The 16,970-nt window shown below is 35.0% G+C and overlaps 1 protein-coding gene across 2 annotated transcripts in view; it reads right to left on the reverse strand.

Moving 5' to 3' along the window:
- Positions 1-16,970, reverse strand: part of LOC121368237 (kelch-like protein 12) — a 151,993-nt gene that overhangs the window by 62,228 nt on the left and 72,795 nt on the right. For both annotated transcript variants that reach the window (XM_041492876.1, XM_041492877.1), the window contains one exon: positions 5,317-5,509. In XM_041492876.1, coding sequence (XP_041348810.1) covers positions 5,317-5,509 — 193 coding nt within the window. The remainder of the gene's footprint in view (positions 1-5,316; positions 5,510-16,970) is intronic.

Consider the following 16,970-nt stretch of genomic DNA (forward strand, 5'->3'; position numbering starts at 1 on the left):
TTTTCTGGTGCCGAGTGGCCTACTCCAAAAAAACCAACAAACTTTACTGATTTACATGGGCTAGAAAAGGGGGGAGGGGGGATTTGTCTTTGTGACCGATTTTCTAATAGAAACTACATGTATGTCGTTATTAAAGAAAATTAGTTTAATTCTTTTTCGCATTAAATATATTCTGTCACTTTGATATAATTCAAATACACAGATTGAACTGGCACCTCACTGTAGACTGACTACACTGTATATGATAAATTGTCATCCCTTTGCAACCCCATTGTTCTTGAACGTACACGTGTCATTCGCTTGTTAACAGCTGTTATATCACTTTTAATCAACGAATACTGCCACTGGTATGAGTAAATCTTACAGCGTATTGGCAAACAACACAAATAAACTTATCATTCAAATTTACTTACAATCCAGTTTCAAAACAAAAATGCTGTGGAAAATACCGTGGACACTATAGCTATTTTTCCAAATTATTTGTCGTAGACATTTTCTTAATTGCAGGAGTTGAACAAGTAAGCTGACTATGCTTGACGTGATTGTTTCATTTCCTGTCATAACCAATTAATAAAATGATGGGATTATTGTTTGTTTGTTTGTTTGCCTATTTCAAGTCAAATAAGTTTGGCAAAAATAGCATGTAAAAATCGTGTTACGCAAAACTGTACTGCGGTTCATATCGAGGTGATCAGTTATTGCCGTTTACGGTACCGGTTTATCGTTGCAGTACTATAAATTAAGTACTGTTTAAAGTTAAATGAATACCATATTGCTTGAAGATTTTCCATTAAGTGTTGCATTCCCACCTTATGTACTACAGAAGCTCATTGCCGTCTACAATGCGCATTTGATCTTCAAGTGGACTAGCTTATGCCAGGAGTAATGTAATGTAACAGCTACAACATTAAGGGATCTGATCAAATGTTTTTACAAATTTGAAAAATCACCAACCCAGAATCCTAATAGGATAAAACAAAGCACTGACTATTTATGTGGTTATCTCAAATTGGAATTTGACGAGAGCTTCCAGAGCAGTACATTTTCCATTTGCTGCATTGGTATGTTCACGAATCATATGAAAGTGAATTACCATGTATTACAATAAAAAAAATCATATACTTATACATCTACTGCCTCTACCACATTGGGTTATGTCAACTGACCAGCAAATCATTGGTATTGTGTATCATCACTGGAAACACGATACAATGAACACATCTGTTCTTAAATGCCATTGGAGGAACAAGGTATAAAGTAGTGGGGCCTTCTGCATTTGACACAATGAATGATGTCATCAATGCTTGACCAATTGTTAGAAAAAATATCCTGTTTTAAGCGTGAAGTGGGTGTGACACGACATCATCATTTTGGTATAGCACTTGACTAATCTGGTAACAGTTATAGCAAAGACTGCTCAATCCGGGACAGAGTTGACAAAATTGGCATATTTTTATTTTCTTAGCTGTTTGAGAACAAAAATTGTAAGGTACTAACTCTGATGACAGTTCACTTTCACAGCTACCAGACATTGATTACACTGTTAAACATCTTGGACTAATAGCAAATGTCATCAATGGTACCCACCAAGAATTTCAACAGTCTCCGACTAATTATGTAACCTATTCTGTGGATTAAACTGGACACTGTGCATTTCATCCACCTTGGCAATATGGTCATTTCATATTCATGTTAAAGTTACAGTCTCTGGTTACCATATATTATAACATCATGTACAAATATGAAATACAAGCTCAAATGCACTTTAAAAAAACTTGTGTGTGTTCGATTGTCAAAAGTATACGCTCGATTCGTCACCTGTACCACCATTGCTTGACAAAGCACAAACGACAACCTGTTGCCAATTTCAGTCAACACGTGCGTTTGTGGATTTGAAATTGTAGGGGTCATCTCAAAAAATTAAATGAGAAATCTTGCGCTATACGAAGAACGTTCGGTTGAGGATATGGTACTAGAGTCTTTTGTTAAAACCGGTTTGATCTTGACAATGTATTATCGACAATCGTACCTTCCTATTTCAGAATTAAAATTTTATAAAGTGTTAGTAGAACTTTTAAAGTTTAGTTTGTACTAGTACAAGTACAAGTACTAGTAACACATTGATCATGTATATATTTTTAAAATAAAATATACTAAAGTAGACAATGAACATTTTCACTTCTTAATTTTACGTGTGTTAAAATCGACAAATTAAAATAAATATTCTTTCGTTTGTTTAGTTAGGTTTTTTTTTGTTTTTGTTCTGTTTTTTTGTTCTGTTTTTTTTGTTTAACGACATTAACTGGATGTCAAACATTAAATTTTGACATATAATCTTAGAGGAATCGGGTGCATGTGCAGGGGGAGGGTATTGGAGGTCGAAACCCTTACCTGCCCAAGCTTAAAAAAATTGAAATATATTTTCTAGGGGAGCATGGCCCCATATAAACTTCGCTCAACACAGTCTATAACCCCAACCCTGTTGAAACCCCTGCACACGCGCCTTGGAAACCCTCTACATTAAAAAAAAATATATATATATTTTTTAGCAAGGGATCGTTTATATGTACCATCCCACAGACATGATATCACATACCATGGCCTTTTATATACCTTACGATGGGGATCGATCTTAGACTGACAGCGAATTTTAAAAAAAACTTTTTATGTCTAAGTAATGAATAAAAATAACATATAGTCTTGAAAAATGGTATGTAAATCGAAAACAACACCCTCTTCCTCTACCCCTACAGTGTTACATACATGTAATTATTAACACCCCCTTACATGTAACGCATATGCCAAATGCTGGCCACTGTCAAAATTTCAAGGCAAATCCCTCACCGATCCCTGGAAAGGTGTTGTACCATACCTCTATGGATTTAAATGTTTTGGAGATATGAGACGATCCTCGATCATGACAGTTAAATTTGTTCAAAATCACGTGAGAAGCTCAGCGCCTGCGCAAATCACGTAAAGTCCCAGTTCTACTGGTGTCCCGCTAAATGAAGAAAAGCAAGCTGGCCATTGCCTTTGTAGTTGACCTAGATAATGTAGATAAGAGAGTACTGTGAAACTGTAACAATGTGGTGAACCTTTTATGTACCAAACAGAACTGGATCATCTATTCTATATTCTTAAATAATAAAAATATTCCAGGGACTGCAGCTTTAACAATAACGGACATGGACAAACACTGGAGTTTCAGATGTAAAAGCCAAAGTCCCAACTGATCTGATACGAACTTGTAAAGAATTTTTGGATCGTGTCACTGAGTGATTTATCAAAACAAATGTTGCTTGAAAAGGTTCAAAATAATTAACAGACGTCGGAAGTGTGGATAGGGTGTACTGCCCCACCCCAGCCCCTTCCTCAAAACTCTGAAGATAATTCATTGGCCCCCAATTTAAAATCTAATTTTTATACAACTTCTCTCCACTGCCCCAAGTTGTAGTCATCTTCTGATGCCTATGTAATTACCTCCTAAAATTCATACCAAATTATCAGGATCTGTAATTAGAAATAATTAAAAGTTCATTTCAAGCAGGTTCAAATGTTCTGATGAATTAGAATGGTGTGAGCTACTTAGTAAAAACATGTTCTTTTCTCTCTTTTTTTCGGCCATGAAGGGCTGCCATCTTGTATTTGGTTTTAATGGTGTTATAACAAATTTACCCATAGATATCAATAAAGAGTAACCACTTTGTAACTTTTTGCCATTTTTCTTTGTTAAAGAAATACCACAAGAGACTAAAAAATAAAACATGTTAACACTTCATAAATTGGTGCATAAAGATTGAAAGAAATTAATATGAAAGCAAATTTACATTTTCAGGATTTTACCGTATGCCACTACACATCTAATTACCCTAGAAAATCAGACCACCTGTTAGGATCTGTAATATAAATAAATAAAATTCCATTACAGGAAGTTTCAAGTATTTTTAGTAAGTTAGAACATCTAGGAAACAATATTGTTGTTTTCCCACCAAAATAGCCACCATCTTGGATTTGATCATGATTGTGTTATCATATCAAATTCAATCATTGACACCTTTAAAGGGTAATCACTTTTGTAACATTCTACCAATTTTCTTTATTATAAAATAAAATGTGTTAGTCCGTTATAATTGGTGAATGAAAAGGTTGAATACAATTATCATGAATGTTTAATGTCATCCACAGGATTCGAACCCATATGTCACCATAGATCTAATTACCTAACAAATTCAGACCAAATCATTAGTATTTGTAATAGAGATAAATAAAAGTTCATTACAATCAGTTTCAGTTGCTTTTGATGAGTTAGAATGACTTGAGCTGACCAAACAATATTTTTGTTTTTCCTGCCAAAATGGCAGCCATCTTGGATTTGATCATGATAATATCATCACATCAAGTCCTTCCAAAGACAACAGTAAAAGGTAATTATTTGTGTAACTTCTTGCCAGTTTGCATTGACATAAATAAACTACAAGTGACCAAAACAGTAAATTTATTATCCCTACCCCCTATCTCGGTGAATCTAGGATAGGTTTTGAAACCCTAATTTCAAAGTGCTGTAAAAAAAACATTACCCAAACCCAAATTTTCCTTTACTTCTTTCCCACAATATGTTCATTTTGAAATTATACAACCAGACTATTGGTAACAAGAGTTTAATGGATTATTTTTGTATAATTAATAAATGTCATGTTGTATAATTCCGGTATATTTCATGCGATGTCAGTAACAAGGTTTTACTTATGATCATAGTGGAAATACAATGTTTATTGCATTGTTATGATCATTTTAAATTATTAGTACCACACCATTGTTCCTCATTATAGTAAAAACTTAATATTAATTTATAAGATTTATATAAATGTCTTAGATACTTTTTGCAAACCACAAAATTAATACTGATGATGTAACATGTAAGTGTAATACCATAAATGTACTAACTAATGTTTTAATTTCTTGTTGTGTTCTTTACATTTTTGGATAGAAGAGTTATATATATTAAATATGTATTAAATCATACAAATATTTAAATGTAAAAAAAACTAAAAATGTTTTTATTTATTTATTTATAATTTATTTAAAAAAAAAAAAAAATGGTTGAAATAAATCTCCTGCTTTTTCAACACACACCTCCTGCTTTCTCTCAACTAAAGGTTGACAGGTATTGTTGTGTATGAATTAATAAAAATGTGAAAATATGACCTGCATGTAGGAATAAATAATGAGAAAACCAGCATTAAGAAGCATTAAGACAAATGAATTAAATTGAGGCATACACTTGACAGTGTTTATGATACACCAATAAGTGAGTACCTTGATAAACACAAGAGCAGGCTAATCCTCGCCGGTCGTTCATCTGAGCCACACTGTGCCATGTGGGCTTGTCCAACGTCAGATCAAGGCATTCAACTGTGTTGAGACGTAACTGACCGTCATATCCACCAATTGCATACAGCTTGCCATAGAGAGATGCTGCTGTTACGTATCTCCTTCTCCGAGTCAGATTCTTAATAACAATGTATAAAATTTTACAATATGAATATGCATGATGCCAAAATATATTGTCTATTTCTGTCAAGGGAAAACAGTTATTCTATTTAAAACATGGCTACCAGCATTTTTGCAGATGATCAAGATCAATTTGTTTCGACACACAGCAATAAAGGTTAACCAGACATGCAGGAACATAAAAACAAGACAATTAATACACCAACAATTAAACCATTTTTTTTTTTTTTTTTTTTTTTTTAAATAATTACTGATGCATTCCATCCTAGCTAACTAAGGTAAGTCAACTAGGGTTCCAGAAGCAAAGACATGCAGGAAAACCAATACCCAACTATCCAGATAGCCTGAAGACAAACCAAGTAAGCCTACTAAAATCCTATATTTAGGGGGCATGAATCAAAATTCTTCAAACTAAGTACCTAGATTGGTGCATATGTATACAATTGCTACTTGCCACCGTTAGTTTTGTTTTATTGCATTGGTAATAAAGTTAAGTATGCCAAGCACTAGCTTTTTAAACCAATACCTACACTATAAGGGTTTAACCCTTCAAATGAGATAGCTAGGCTAGTTTAACTCCCCCTCCGTCATTGTATTCAATGCTATACAAGGACGGAGGGGGATGGGTGGTTATGAATGACCGTTGAACTCACTAAAATAGGGACTTAAGGCAATAAGTACAACCATAACACAAAACTAGGATTCACACACAGACTACACGCTCACTGCATCAGTACACAGGGTGCATTGACTAATGATAACAATGCACCCGCCCCCATTTAATGGCCCAGCACGTACTCTAATAAGGAACCGGACAAAAGAATACCGGTTCCGAGTACACAATTGCAATGCACCCGGGGGAAGATGAACAAAAGAATATCAGCCTCCCCCACCCAAACCCCCAACACTTGCTGTTGGTAACAACTTGGTAGTACTTGGTGATGCCTCGACCAGAAGCAGTCAGGCCCTTTATAAGGGCCCTATGGGCAACCTAGGAAGACACCACAAGCATCGTAGAGGTCTAAAATTAACGAGCTACATGTGTACTCTCGATTCACTAATATCAAAACCTATATTAGCTCGGCCATTTACCTTTTGACCAACCGTTCAAAATTGCGCCAAATTCCCTCAATCAAAATTGCGCACCCTTTTCTCTTTGGCATTTAACTGTTCCATTCAAATTCCATAGCACCACCACCACCCCCACCTGCCTACTACCGATGTGATCGGGCTGCTGGTGCTCCCTTGCACCTGCCAGTGCAGGCGGTCCCTCCTCTCCCCTCCCCCCAGCTTTCCTGTCATGGACGGAGGAGCCTGCCAAGGCCGGCTCTTGTGCCCATGACAGGTGTGCACTACAACAGCTTGTTCTGAATGTGCACGTAAAACCCTATGACATGACATGAAACCAACAATTCCAACTGGTCTATCAGCAGGGGGTTGCGTTAAGATATGTCTATGCATCCCTGAACATATGGAAAGCAGATTTGGATGCCTGCTCATCACCACAAGTCATAATAAAACTGTCCCAGTTTATTTCCAAGACGCATTCTAGATGCATGTTTATTCCATTATTTCATCATCACCACGTCCTGAGTGATCTGGACACATGGAATCAGTTAGCCAAATCAAACAATCCGTCACTCATAATCCCGCCATGATCTCCACTATCGTTCCCACTATAAACCTATGGTAAAAAAAATGAGTGAGAATCACTTTCTTCTCCTGATCGTCTGGTGGAATTGTGGGAATGACAAGACGAGTCTATATTTTGAAAGGTATACATGACGCTTCGGTTGATAACGGTATATTCTCTCAGGCCGAAGCGCCATCGGAAATCCTCGTATGGCCAATGTACGTCACAATCAATGGGGTTTCCTTAAGCAGCACATGGACTACATTACTAACACTGGAGCCATGTTAACAGTCGACGTGTACCTTACTATAGTGGAAAGATGAAATGTCACTTAATAATTGCAGCCACTTAAGCACAAGCAAATTAAAAAACAATCTTTACATCCCATTTATTTTCTAAAATGCTGACACAGGGGTTAACCCGGGGTTAGTGGTGGTGGTGGTGAGTGGGAGATGGGTGTCAAATCAATGTTTTATCGAGTTTAGTGTCAAAATAAAGGACATTTAACACTGAATAACATTCTAGTCCTCGTGACCTACATGTACATGTACTTTCCAAACATTTTTATTTTCAAAGATAAACATCGTGTTTGGTACCAAAATAAAGGGTATTATAATAATATGGACTCATGTATTTTGAGAATGGACTCATGGAAATGAGCCAATTCAGGAGCAAATGAGTCCACTGGAAAACAATGGGACTCCTGGGAAAAAATCCTTAATGTTACCCCTGATCAGCCTATAAAGCTCTGCTAATTAATTTTCAATTTTGACAATAGTAGATAATTCATTAATTTGTAAAGACCACTTTAGAATATCCATGACATTGTGTCAAGTTTAAAACTAATTATAGTCATATTTTAAAATTTATAAAATAACTTTTTATTATAATAAATTTTATGAAATTTGTTATTTTTGTTTCATTTTGGAGACTTTAACTGCCATGATTGTAATAACTTCTTTCAGAATTTGGCTGCTGTAGTAGAAAATGTTCAGTGTTAATTTTAAAATGAGAACCACAGTACCACGTTTTAGAACTATCCCATCAAAAGACTAGAAGATTGAAAATTTCAGAAATATCTCTCTATATTAGTTTGCTGTCAACATGTTCACGATTTTCCTGGTATATTGTATTCGCGAACATTTTTGGGTATACGGTATATAAAATGGGTTTTCAGGAGGTAAAGTGGTTATTTATAATATTAATAAGTTCACAAAGTTTTTTAACAATGCTGACATGTTTACAGTTGAACAGTTCTCTGAATTTAATTACATTTGGTCTAATAACATAGTATGGCTTCAGTAATCTTTTTCGTTCCTTGTTGAATTTATCATAAATAAAAACATAATGACACTCATCTCCGATATCACCTACATTACATAATGTACATGTTCTATCTTCTTTTGGAACTTTGGACCACCTGTCCTTTTCAATTGGTAAGACATGATAAGATATGCGAAATCGGAAAAAAGTAGTATAATTTTTCCTGTTAAGTATATTAAAGTAACTTTCAAATTCTATTTTCTCTTTAAAAAGCAGGTATGTAGAACATTTCCCTGATTCAGTAATATTGGTTCTTTTTATACATGGAACAGATATCAAATGCTGTACATTATTATAACAGAGTCTGTAAAATATATCTTGCATATGTACAACCCATTTATATTCTGTGCCATATTGAATAAGTCAATAAAACAGTTTGTAAATGCACAAGGATAGTTTTGTACTTCTACCAGTTAAAACTCTAGCCCAAAAACAAACCATTCTACAAAATACAATCAGGTAAAGGGGTTTTCTACCAAATTCACCATATAACATATTTACAGGAGAATTCTTACGAACTGGAGCTAGATATTTTAAAAATTGAATATGTAGTTTTTCTATATTATCGAGATTGGCAAAACCCCATATATCGCACCAATACAACAAAAAAGGTACAACAACTGAGTCGAACGATTGGATTCGGTATTATGTAGAAATAATTCATTATATTTTCTTAACATATAAAACATAGTTTTCTGAGCCTGTTCAAACAAATTTATTTGTTTTATGAAGCAAATGCCAAGATATTTATATTCGTCAACATTTTCAAGCTGAATGTCACCAGACAAATAGGTATTAGAAAAGCTCCACTGATGAATGTCATAGCAGAGGTAAAAATTTCTATTTAATGTTAAACATTTATTATTATTATTTTCAATTTAATAAAAATTCAGTCATTTAAAATTACATGTATCTGTATTAGATTGTGAAGGAAGGAAATGTTTTATTTAACGACACACTCAACACATTTTATTTACAGTTATATGGCGTCAGTTATTAGTTTGTGAAGACTGCCTCAGAGAATCATACAGATTGTACTATACCAAATAATTTGTTAGTCCTCCCAGTCAGTTTATCTTGAGATGTGATTAATCTTGAACTCTGATGTTTCACTTGAACTGTTTTTATCCCACTGAAGGCTGAACTCCTTGTTTTATGTTTAGTTTTCTCCTGATGATGTCAACATTTAGTTGACAAAACATTGAGATTTTAAACTTGTGGTTTTAAACAGAGACATTACGTTTATAACACTATGTATATACCAAATAAAATCCCATAGGCAACCATATGCTAAAAGCAGGATTCAACCAAACTTGGTCCAAATGATCCTCTCATAGCCCTGGCCAAGTATTGTTATTTTTCAGGCCAATAAAAATTCAAAGATGGCCACCCTGCATATCTGCAGCAACAGAACATCACCACACTACAGTGGCCAGCCCTAAGCCCAGACCTTTCACCCATTGAGCACATATGGGACATCATGGAACGACGTCTCTGAGAACTTCAACATCAGCAAACCAACTTGGCTGACTTAGGTGCCGCTCTTCAAGAGAAATGGGACAGGATCCCCCAAAATGTTATTGGACATTTAATCAGGAGCATGCCACGTCAAAGTCATACATGCTTGGTTCCCCGTGGCAGTTTTACCAGTTACTAGTGCAAATATTGAAATGTCAAATTGACAAGCACTACCCGTTGCCTATCTGCATCTCTTCTGGACCTACATCACTATCCTGGCTATAATGCCACTCCCTTGTCACATGAGTGCTTATGTTTTACCATTAATTAATATTGCAATAAAAATTAATACATTTCTGTTATACAGTGGACTCTGTCTAAACCGGACTCATTTTGTACCGTCGAAATAGTCCGGTTTACATAGAGGACCGGTGTAGACAGAGTTCATCCAGAGTTATGGTTCTTGAATGATCGACAACTCGCGATCAACAATGACATTTGAACCCATGGATGGTTGGGAAACACAGTCATACAAGCCAGACTTGCAATCGATTATTTCACAGACATAAAAAAATATACCTAAAGGGACATTCGTGAGTTTGCTGCAATTTTTAAGATGTTATCCACTAACAGAGACTTTTTAACGATTGTAATTACATATCAAATATATTTTTCTGCATAAAATATTAGTGGCTGCATATTAAACGTGTTTCTGGTCGTTCTAATATTTGTACTAGGTTAAATTTCATTTTATTTCCTAAAACATTATTGATTCGTACGTACGAAATTATTTGAATACAAAATCCAGATCTAACAGCCTACCGCAATAAGAGTAAACTTCACACGAGTGTGATTACATTTTGTATTTGATCTTGCGACGGTGTCCTGATTACTCGGCAACTGACGATCATTGTTCAACTAATTAAGCAGCCCGTCATTCAGTCAAATCCCAATCCGGTGTAGACAGAGGTAATTAATGCATGAACGGTTCTTTCGTTCTTGATTTTTGATCCGGAGTCCGGAGTAGACAGAATACGGATTAGGGAGAGATTTATACCTAAGAGATAAACGGTAGCTGGACGGGGCTTTAGAAATGGACCGGTTTACGCAGAGATCCGGATTACACAGTATCCGGTTTAGGCAGAGTCCACTGTATTGTGTTATATTTGAATATCCCCTACTTATTTCGAACATTATATGTAAGAAATTGCTCCCGAGTTAGCCTTTTTGTTTCTTTTGGGTACCCAACATTTAGAAAGAAGGCTTTTGATAAGGTGCACTGTGAAAAATGCTATTATTTCCTTTATAAAATATTACTTAATTTGATTAATTTTCTTCTTTAGTTTAGAAAATGTGTTTCCACAGTCCAGTTATACTAATAACATTTCAATTATACGAAACTTAAAATTGAAGTGGATGTTGTTTTGTTTAGCAAAGTAAAGACATGTTTAATGCTATTGAACAACTAGTTAACTTGAATTACCATGTCATGTGAATCCCAGTTACATGTATAGTCTAGAGGCAGAATCCAAAAAGTGGCTTAGAAAACTAAGACTGAGAGTCAAAGCTACCACCATGGTTAATCCATGTAGGATCATGTGCTGCATAATATCCAAGTGGAGGTCAACTATAAAAATGTGTGTGTGTGTGAGTGTGAGTGTGTGTGTGTGTGTGTGTGTGTGTGTTTGTGTGTGTGTGTGTGTGTGTGTCACCAGAGGTCACTGAAGGTCAAGCTAGGGATAAAAAATTTAAGCAAAAATAAAACGTTCATTTTCTTTATAAATATTATCTTCATAGCCCTACCTTTTATGTTGGATTACTTTTAAACACAAATACCACACTGAATTAGCCAAATTATTACTTTAAAATTTTGATTTGCATAGTGTTCAATACAAAATCTCAACTTTAAAGTCAATTTGACTGATTTTTCAAACGTGGTTTCAAATACACAATGTAGGATATCATTTTACCGGAGAAAGAGTCAAAGTAACCACCATAGTTATTCCATGTAGGATGATGCGCTTCATCATATTTCAGTGGAGGTCAGCTTTGAAAAGTGTGGGGGTCACCAGAGGTCAGTAAAGATTACGGGGTCCAAATTCATAGAAAACATTAAATTTAAATTTTTTTTATAAATATTATCTTAATAGTCCAACCTTTTATGTGGGATTACTTATAAACACAAATAACACATATAATTAGCCAAACTGTTTCTTTAAAGTTTTGATTTGCATAGTATTCAATACAAAATCTCAACTTTAACGTTACTTTTCTCAGTTCATTGATTTTTCTATTTAAAATGGGGGTTTCAAATGGAATATCATTCTACCAGAGAGAGTCAAAGCAACCACCAAGATTATTTCATGTTCTGTATCATATTCCGCTGGGCTACCAAATGTTTTGACATGTCCAGTCATTTACAATCAACAAGACTTTTAAGTCATCGGTGTCTGAAATTCCACCTTTAATGTACGCGCTCTCTACTGCCACGAGTTGCTGAAACTGTTAATTGCTCCTCTAGTCTGACCAACAGGTGGTGGTTGCACAATATGATTCAGTGAAACAAAGTTATATATTTGCCAGTGGGATGATTTTTTTAACATAGCGGACTAATACAAATAATTTGAAGTAATTTAGTGGCCAGATATACAGGGTTCGTATGGGTCATGGAATTTCCATTTGGGTTATCTATTCGTTGTCATTTATGACAATCAACAACACGGCACGTTGTTTTGACGCCTACTTATAACTAATGCCTTGTATGATCAAGACTATTTGCCGCCAGCTGAAGTCTAAACTAAACTATAACTCAATCGCGGTTTATTTCCTTCTAGGCTATCTATGCAAATTGTCAGATTATTGTTCACAAAATTGATATCTATTATTAAGTTAAAGAAATGTATAAATTGACAAATGTTTTCAATGTTAAAAATATTAATCTTTCTTACAAATTATTTTTAATTAAATCTCTCTAATCATTTACTATATTGCTTTGTGCGATAACCTCTTCAAAATAAAATGGCATATGATCGTGTCACATGATAACACAATCACACATATAGTCCCTTGTCTGGGATAATGGGCTTACAGCCTTTACAAGTTTATTGTCATCAATAAAAACCACTATTGTTTTGAAATAAAGGAACGTTTTGTTAACTTAAGATTCTTCGAAATGACACCTATTAAAGATAGTTACAGCCATTTTAAGTATTAAAATATGCAATATCGACCTTTAGGATCGTACGATTAGCAGAGTTCTACACAAGTGCAGGATGCACATTAAAATACTTTTCTTAAAAATCACATTTTCTTTCTACGTCTGATCGGACCACGTTCTACACATGAAAACTGTATGAAGTGTTTCAATAATATTTTGTAAGCCTTCATTACAAGATTAGGCCTTAAAAAATTAATAATAATTTAAAAAGAAATACTATTGTATGTTTCTGAAATTGTACCAAACAAGTTACTGTAGTTAGGATAGGTCCGGTTTTTGGTGGTGGTTGTTAGATGTAAAAAAAAAATTCACACCATATATACTCCTCCTTTGAAGCCATCCTTAAAAATAGTCTGTTTTGTCCATTTCTGACCAGTAGTTGCAAATGTGGGTAGGTAGGTAGGTAGGGATTATTATCTATCTATCTACCTACCTACCTACCAATGTGTGTGTGTGTGTGTGTGTGTATATATATATATTTCACGGTATATTGCCCATAATTTTAAAAACAACCACCCTAAAATAAAATGTTTAAATAAAAATAAATGATTTTGAGTCTTTTCTCTTTTTTGTCTCTCTCTTTTTTTTTCAAGTTATGGGGCTACCGATTTTTACTGAGGGCTACCACTGAAAAAACTTAAGGCCAAGGCCTGAAAACTATTGTTTTAAAATATTGATTTGCATAGTATTCAACACAAAACAACCTTTAATGTAATTTTAATTTTCTCAGTCAACTGATTTAAAAAAAATCTAAAACAGTGGTTTAAAATAGGATTTTGTTCTACCAGAGAGAGAATCAAAGCGACCACTATCGTTATTCCATAATGATGATGTCCTCAATCATATTCCAGTGGAGGTTAGCTCTGAAAAGTGTGTGGGGTCACCAGAGGTCATTAAAGGTAAAGGGGTACAAATTTGGAAAAAGCAGTAAATTTTAATTTTCTTCACAAATATTATCTCAACAGTCATACTTTTTAAATGGGATTACTTTAAACACATACAGAACACTGAAATAGCCAAATTAAAGCTTTAAAATTTTAGATTTTGCATAATATTCAATACAAGTTCTCAACTTAACATAATTTTCTCAGTTTGGCAGATTTTTCGATCCTATCATACCTGTGTACCATATATACAAATTTAATACATTTAAAGTAAAAACAGAAACAAGTTCACAATATTGTAGAGAATCTTACACACATTTTGAGAGATTTTAAGTTAGTTCTGGCTCAAAGTCTATCTTCCTTATTTGTATAAGTGATGAGAAATTTTGTGTTTGTTAAATTAAAATGGCACACCATTTGATATACAGATATAGTTTAACATATTAAACAGGTGCCTGCACTTTGAAAGGATAGAGGCATGTAAACACAGTCTACTACTATATTAAACATTATTGAAAATATCCTAACTTCTAAAATTTAAAAATAGCTGCCATTTTAAAGATGGCAGCCATATTTTTATTATTATTTTGAATATGAAGTTATTTTCAACTTTCACTCATTGTCTGCTCACGACAGTATTTAGCTTTAGTTGAAGTTTACCAGCCAGAGTGGCTGCATTCCCAAGTTATGACCAGTTGACGGTTGGCATCCCTAACACCACGGGTCGCTACACTCATAGTTACTGAGAAAATCCTTGTTAGTTTTTTCCTCTGCTTAGTAATAATGTATGTTCAGCAGGTGGTCTTGTCTAAACAGAAGTCAGATTTTCAACGAGCATCATTTCTCTATGAAAGGTGTCGAGGATGGGCATGGCTGACCATCCTTCTCGGTGAGTCTTTCCCATCCATGAAGGTGGCTTGCAACATGCCGACAGCATGATAATTTAATGCTTTCGCTGTGTGCTTTGTCCCCTCAGTTAAGTGAGAGTGGATAATCTGCATTTCACACAGCTGGATTTGCTCATCATTGACCTAGTGTTTATTTTTTTTTGCGTATTTCAAGTTAATTTTTCGTGGTGGAACATAATATTGACACAGACGACCGGATATGGTAAGCCTGGTAAGGGTCCAACACAAACAGTCTGGGGAAAAGTCCTTCACTTACAGAAATCGTGTTATGACCTTTATTTCCTTTATGCTATCAAGTTGGACCTCTCAGCCATCACCAGAACAGTTGCCTGCCTTAAAAGGACCAATCTGAAGATCTCTAAACTATTCAATCAGTAAGTAGCAACATTTACAAAGGGTAAGCATGTAATCAATGTGAAATTCCTCATTCATGGGGAAGAATTACAAGCCCCAATCCTCATTAGATGAGGAAGATTCAACAGGTTTCCCACTCATCTCGGCGCAAAGCAGTGCATGTCCATGTTGCTTCCTTTAGTGGCCATCTTTAAAATGGCAGCTATTTTTTTTAAATTTTTACAACTTTTTACAGTATACATGTGTATTCAATCTAATTAAAATTAGCTCCACTATTACATGTGGATCTAACAGCAGCCAGTTGGAGCTCATGTCCACCAATCAAAACCTTGCCAGTGATTTAAAAATAATTTGAAAACATTCAGAATTATCCTAAGGGTAGACGACATGTTTCGTGTCCACCGGTATGTACTCGGAACCAGTATTCTTTTGTCCGGTTCCTTATTAGAGTACGTGCTGGGCCATTAAATGGGGGTGGGTGCATTGTTATCATTAGTCAATGCACCCTGTGTACTGATGCAGTGAGCGTGTAGTCTGTGTGTGAATCCTAGTAAGTACAATCTTTAAAGTCTATATGCAGCCATTTTGCATTGTGTCACTCGGAGGGAAATTCAAAGTATGCTTGGATGTTTGCGCTAACAGATAAACTAAGTCATTCATTTCATTTATGAATTCATAAATTACAATAAGGTATGTATTGAAGCTTCTATGTAAACTTGTGTAAGTTGATATATAAGGTTGATCATTACAACATTGACAGAGTCACAGACACGTGTTGACAGGTGACAGAAAAACATGTTGATCGAGGCTGGCAAAAGTATACTTTTAGTGCATTAATTCAGAGTTTTTTTTCAATAAAATTGTTATCGACCAGTTTTATATATATATTCACTATCAAGATATGTTGTTTTAACAACGGTTTTGTGAATTAAATTAACGTTGTTTGTTTGTTTACAAACATACCCCGACACTTGTTTCAAGATGTAATGTAACGTCATTAACATGCGCAGACTTTTATGCCGCGCAGACTAAGGTGACATGAGTGTACCCTCGCCGCCTTCTCCTCCCTCCCCCTTTTGAGCTCAAGTTTAGCTTGTGCTCGTCGTGGTTTCTTGTTTGCTGTATCATGTGCAATCGTAAAACATTTGCCGGTGGGGATACAGGCTTGGAACAGATATGTTTAAAAAAAAATAATAATAATAAAAAAAAAATAGGTGTCATATTTATCTACCACCTTAAATAATTGTTGTAATCCCCAGGGATGAAGTGGTCACTGCAGATTCTATCCCATCGTGATGATCCTTTCCATTATGCATAGGTTCTATTTAAGAACCACTTCCATGAAAATCCTGTGATTGTTGGTGTGTTTAAAGTTCGGAGAAACTGCTGCTTTGATACATCCAAACACTAAACAATGGTTCACCATATTTTACATTTGAAAATTATCTCCAAAAGAATATTCCATCCATACAATTCAATTCAATATAATAAAATTTTTGCGTTTTAAAATACACGTGTTCCACCTTCCCAGTAAAATGTCTGAAAGGCTGCGAATCACGCTTTCATGTTATGCCAGTTAGCGTGTCACGGGGTCACGTGATGTGGCTCTTGGTGTCGACAGGCATTTTTGGCAAGCGATGGGAAAAACGCAACTGTTTATTGCGAATATATTAAAAACGGGT

Source organism: Gigantopelta aegis, chromosome 3, assembly GCF_016097555.1.
Source record: "Gigantopelta aegis isolate Gae_Host chromosome 3, Gae_host_genome, whole genome shotgun sequence".
In the NCBI taxonomy this organism is placed as follows: Eukaryota; Metazoa; Mollusca; class Gastropoda; order Neomphalida; family Peltospiridae; genus Gigantopelta; species Gigantopelta aegis.